This window comes from Colobus angolensis, unplaced genomic scaffold, assembly GCF_000951035.1.
Source record: "Colobus angolensis palliatus isolate OR3802 unplaced genomic scaffold, Cang.pa_1.0 Scaffold55, whole genome shotgun sequence".
NCBI lineage: Eukaryota > Metazoa > Chordata > Mammalia > Primates > Cercopithecidae > Colobus > Colobus angolensis.
This window is the reverse complement of record NW_012119043.1, coordinates 8,037,595-8,043,100: the sequence shown is the minus strand read 5'-3', so window position 1 is coordinate 8,043,100 and position 5,506 is coordinate 8,037,595. Positions and strand designations below refer to the sequence as shown.

The 5,506-nt window shown below is 52.9% G+C and overlaps 1 protein-coding gene across 1 annotated transcript in view; it reads left to right on the top strand.

The window, feature by feature from the left end:
- Positions 1 to 5,506, top strand: part of LOC105525710 — a 126,076-nt gene that overhangs the window by 75,075 nt on the left and 45,495 nt on the right. Inside the window, exons 28-32 of the mRNA XM_011961438.1 lie at positions 738 to 949; positions 2,448 to 2,636; positions 3,447 to 3,586; positions 4,606 to 4,768; positions 4,880 to 4,966. Coding sequence (XP_011816828.1) covers positions 738 to 949; positions 2,448 to 2,636; positions 3,447 to 3,586; positions 4,606 to 4,768; positions 4,880 to 4,966 — 791 coding nt within the window. The remainder of the gene's footprint in view (positions 1 to 737; positions 950 to 2,447; positions 2,637 to 3,446; positions 3,587 to 4,605; positions 4,769 to 4,879; positions 4,967 to 5,506) is intronic.

Here is a 5,506-nt window from a genome sequence, read left to right as displayed (position 1 = left end):
TTTTTTTTGAGACATGGTCTTCCTCTGCTGCCCAGGCTGGAGTGCGTTGGCACCATCACAGCCACTTGCAGCCTCCACCTCAGCCTCCCAAGTAGCTGTGATATAGGTGAGCACTACCGTGCCTGGCTAATTTTTGTATTTTTTTGTAGAGATGGAGTCTCACTTTGTTGCTCAAACTGGACTCAAACTCCTAGACTCAAGTGATCCTCCCACCCTGGCCTCCCGAAGTGCTGGGATTACAGGCGTGAGCCACTGCGCCCAACCTTCCAATGTTTTATTATGAAAAAACTGCAAACATTCAGACGAGTTGGGTGAATGGTATGGTGATCACCAGCGTCCTCTCATACTAGGTTCTGCTATTGACAGTGGACCCCACTTGCCTCGTCATCTCTCTCTCCACATATCCAGCCCTCTTATTTTTTCTGTGCAGTTCAAAGTAAGTTGTAGACATTGATACATTTCACCCCTAAACGTTTCAGTATGTGTTTCATTAAGCAGAGTGAAATGCATAAATTACAGTACGATTGGATGAGTTTTGACAGGCGTATACACCTGGGTGATCCAAACACCGGTCATAAGTCACAACATCACCAATGTCCTAGAAAGTTCCCTCGTGCCTAGTTATTCCCAGTTTTGAGATTTGTCCATTGCGGCTATGATGAGACTCTGGGGACCTCTTGCTGCCTGCTAGAAGCTTCCTCTTCCCCGTGTACCAGATTCTTCTTTTTCCCTTGCAGGAGCCTTGAACCTGGATAGTCCATGGCTGATGGTCTCTGCAGCTCACCGGCTATACTGGCCACACCGAGCTGTGTTCCAGGCTGTCCTGGAGCTGACACTGGGCAAGGCCTGGACCCTGAAGGACCTGGTGGTCAGCGTGGCCTGCAGGAGTCAGGGCCCCAACAGGGAAGGCAAGATCCAGGTCTACACCCCAGCTGCCACATACCTCCGGGTGAGCAGTGCTCGGCCCCCAGCACATGCTTGGTCCCCTGACACAGATCTTTTTCTGGTGCAGAGGCGGATAAAATCTGAGGCCTGTGGGCAGATAGCAGCTCACACATTTGTGAAGTTGGGCCCTCCCAGTGCCTACAACTATCAGAGTTAGTTCCTAAGTGACATAGAAAAATTAGACCTAAAAAAAGAAAATCTAGATCTGCCATATCCCTGCTTAGCAGCTGAAGGGGAGAGAAATATAAAAGAGGAAAGAAAGTCGAACAGGACTTTGGAAATAGGTAGACATTCAGCTTTTGCCAAAAAAACAGAGTGGAAACTTCTAGGACATAAGTCGGTTTGATCCCAACTACTGACTGTCATGAAGTTGCTTCTCTGCACGCGTTTGGTGCAGAAGCAAGAACAGGTTGGGGAGAAAACCCATTAGTGTCATCCGCAGGGCTGAGGGAGCCTGGCAGATGGACTGTCTTCCTGCATGGGGTGATGCATGGATGTGGGAAAGGTCTGGGCTTGATTGGGCTCATCCAAGGGCGGTACAGTCCCCTCTGAGGCAGGGCTGGGTGGCACTAGGGTAGAGTCAAGCACGGTGATAATCTTAGGAACCATGAGGAGGCCTCTGTGTAGCAGAGGGTGCCAAGCCAGGAGAGCGAGGTACGGTTGACTAGCTGGCTCCCGCCCTTCACCCAACCAGAGGGCATGGCGGCCTGGTCCACGGTGGTGGATGTGGAGGCGCCGGCAAGTGTCCAGATCCTGGAGATGCCAGATTTGCTGATGGACTGGCGGTGGGGAGGGAGTGAAAGAAAGGAAATAAATGGCTCTGAGGTTTTGGTAAAGCATCTGGTAGGATGGAAGTGCCATTCTAGGAAATGGGGAAGTTGGCGGTGGGGAACTGAGGATCAGTGACGTGGGACAAAGTGTTACGAAGTTCTGGTATAGGGTTGGAGGCTCAGCCCCGTCCAAACCTTGTCTCGTCCTTGTCACTTCTGGTGAGACCCCCGAGTTGTGTGAACAAGGGATGGCGGCCAACAGGGCACCATCCCATGCAGGGCTTGTGCCAGGGTGGTGGCTGCAAGTGGTCTACCTTCCCCAGCTCTGAAACGAGCGAGATCACACCCAGCTTTTCCTAGGACTCCTGAAGACAGTGCTGATGGTGCAGGGAGAGAAGGCCAGCCACCAGCGTGTGCCCTTCAGGGTACAGATACCCTGGCTAGTAGTAATAGCGGCCCAGCAAGATCAGATTCCCTCCCCAAACTGAAGAGGAGAGAAGGAAATTATGCCTGCTCAGGGGTGGAATGACAAAAGTTTTTCTTTTTTTCTCAAGGCCGTGTAGGGAAAACTAGCCTACCTGCACCAGTCAGGTTAGGCCTCACAGAAATGACATTGAAGGGGTTTTGCGGGATGAATAGGCGTTCACCAAGCAGGAAAGACATGAAAGGGTATCCCAGGGGGAGGAAATAGGGTATGCAAAGGCCTTGGTCCCCCTCCTCACCTCATTGCAGGTCTCCACGGTGACAGTCTTGGCAGAGAGCCTCTTCCACAGCTGGAGTGAAGTCGAGTCAGCCTGGAACGCAGCAGTGCAGGGTGAGATCCATGCTGAGAACAGCCGGGACCGTAAGATCCTGAACTGTTGGTTGAAAGGCCCTCGGCAGGAGCTGAACCTAACAGCCGCCTACAGGCACTTGGAGTGGGTAAGAGCCCAGGAGGCCTGTGCAGCCAAGAGACCACCAAATCCCTCACCTGGGTCTCCTACCTCTCTCCCTGCTTGGGATGGAAAAGGGTTTTGTGCCACTGGCTTGGCCTGTGACCTGGGGCCTCCTGGAGCCTCTATTTCTCTCTCTCTCCTTTTTCCTTTTCTTTCTTTTCTTCTTACATGTCTTTTGATAGTCTCATTCTGTTGTCCAGGCTGGAGTTCAGTGATACAGTCATAGCTTACTGCAGCCTCGAACGTCTGGGCTTAAAGGATCCTCCCCGCTCAGCCTCCCAACTAGTTAGAACTATAGGCACATGCCACCCATGCCACCATGCATTGCTAACTTCTTTTTTTTTTTTTTTTTTGGGAGACACGAGGTATTGCTCTTTCCTAGGCTAGTCTTAAAGCCCTGGGCTCAAGTTACCCTCCCATCTCAGCCTCCCGAAGTGTTGGGATTACAGGTGTGAGCCGCTGCCCCCAGACAAGCCTTAATTTCTTGTTCTGTGAAATGAACCCTGGTCACATTAGCACAGATCCAGGAGCAAAGCTTGGCTTCCTTTAGCTAAGAAATCCAAGTTCTTCATTCCCCCTGGGTACCTAGCGAGGTCTAGACGTGGTGGTGTGCCGGTGGAATCCTGTGGTCTAATCAGGGTGGAGGTTGTGGGTGGAGTTCGGTAGTCATTCTCGGATAGTCATTTCTGGGGGTGATGGGCAGGCTGTGGGGGGCTACCCCTTGCCTTCCTGCAAGGCAAGTCTGCAGCATGGTCCTGCTGGCCTGTCCCTCCCTTCAGCCTGGATCTTGTTGCAGCCCCGGAAGACCCAGGTGTCGCTGACGGCTCTGCGGACTGGTGCCCAGGGCCAACCTCGGGGCCTGCAGTTGGAGGGAGAGCTGGAGGAGCTGAGGCAAGACAGGACATTGTACCAGAAACGGGGAACCTTGCTCCTTAGGTGTGTGCGCCCCTTCTCCTCGGCTGACACCCTGCAAGTTTCCCTTTCTCCAGCATGGAGGGTCCCCGGGGGAACAGGATGGGCAGAGCTACCTGGAGAAACCCTGCTGACCTGCTGGGGCTCAGATGGAACCCAAATCCCAGAGGAGAGCCACCTCCCCTGAAAGCTCCCACATCCCTTGCCCCCTTCATGAGTTGCTGAGGTGGAAGCAGAAGTTATCTCATCATCCGAGCCTGGAGCTGCTTAGGAAGTCTTCTCATTTCTTAGAGACAGAGCTCATTAGAAAAGCAGTTCCCTGTGTGCAGGGAAGAGCATGAGGTTGGGATGAGCAGAGCCATCTTGGACTCCAGGCTATGCATTGAGCATCTGTGTGGCCTCAGATAAGTCACCTACAGCCTAAACAGCAGCAGTGATGACAAAGGAAGAGCAACATCATTTGCACGGTGTTCATTTGTGTTTTTATCCCACTTACGTTCGTTGAGAACCTACTATGGACTGAGGGCTCTTCTGGGCACGTGGAAAATGACAGAGAACCAGAACGTCGGAAAGCTTTGCCCTTGGGGAGCTTGCGTTCATTTCATCTATGTTATCTCTAATCCCGACCACTGTGTCCAATCAGTATTATTTTAGACCCCGTTTTACAGATGGAGAAACTGAGGCACAGATAAATCAAGTCCTTTGCCCAAGGTCACACAGCTAGTGAAGGACCGTGCCTGGATTCCTGTCCCAGTCAGTGTGACACCAGATGCTGTGTGCCATCTATCCCCTTGGGTCTTTGCTGTCAAATGGCAATGGGGACCCCAGCCATGCCCACTTCGCTGGCACAGTGAGGTGGCGAAGGCTTCCAGATGCCAAATTGTAAAGCACAGGGCTGCCAGGTGTCCTACGTTCTCTTCTCTGTGATAGTCTTAACTCTGCAAATTCGTGACAGGCCCAGGCTGAGAGCGTTGGGCACCATTGTCCCCCAACACTACCAGCTGCTTTAATGGCTTTGGCCTGTTTTTCCCTCTGCACACCAGGCACCCCTTGCACCTGCCCATCCCGCAGAGCCTCCTCCTGCAGGAGACCTTCACGGCTGATAGGCGACACCAGCGCTATTCCCTGGAGACTAGGGTTGTCCTGAATGGCCGAGAGGAAACCCTGCAGACTGTGGTCCTGGGCTGCCAGGCTGGACACCCCTACGTGAGTGGGTCCAGGGCGTAGCTGGGAAGGGGCCTGAGAGCCGGAGGAAGGCCCCAGCTGCCTCCTGACTCCGTGTGTGCATGTGTACATGTACGTGGTTGTCCCTCTCAGGTCTGTGCAGGTCTGATGCATCCATACGATGGCAAAGTCATCCCCAGGAACACAGAGGGGTGCCTGGTTGCTTGGAATCAGCACATGGTAAGAGCGGAGACCCCAGAGACCTTTGCATCCCAGTCAGCCCTGGTTCAAGTTGCTGCCATCTGTCAGGATTTAAAACATGTTATCTGGGCTGAGTGCAATGAGTCATACCTGTAATCTTAGCTACTCAGGAGGCCGAGGTGGGAAGGTCGCTTGAGACTAGGAGCTGGAGATCCGTCTGGGCAACATATGGAAACCCTGTTGCTTAAAAAAAAAAAAGAAGGAAAGAAAATTTGTTTAATTAGCCAGGCATGGTGCCATGTTCTTGTAGTCCCAGCTACCTAGGAGGCTGAGGCAGGAGGATCTGATTAAGTCCAGGAGGTTGAGGCTTCAGTGAGCCATGATTGCACGATTGCATTCCAGCCTGGGCAACAGAGCAAGACTCAGACACCTCCCCGGCACCCCGGCCCACAAAAAATTCTCCTGGCCAGGCTTGGTGGTTCATGCCTGTAATCCTAGCACTTTGGGAGGCCAAGGCGGGCAGATCACCTGAGGTCAGGAGTTCGAGACTGTCCTGGCCAACATGGTGAAACCCCATCT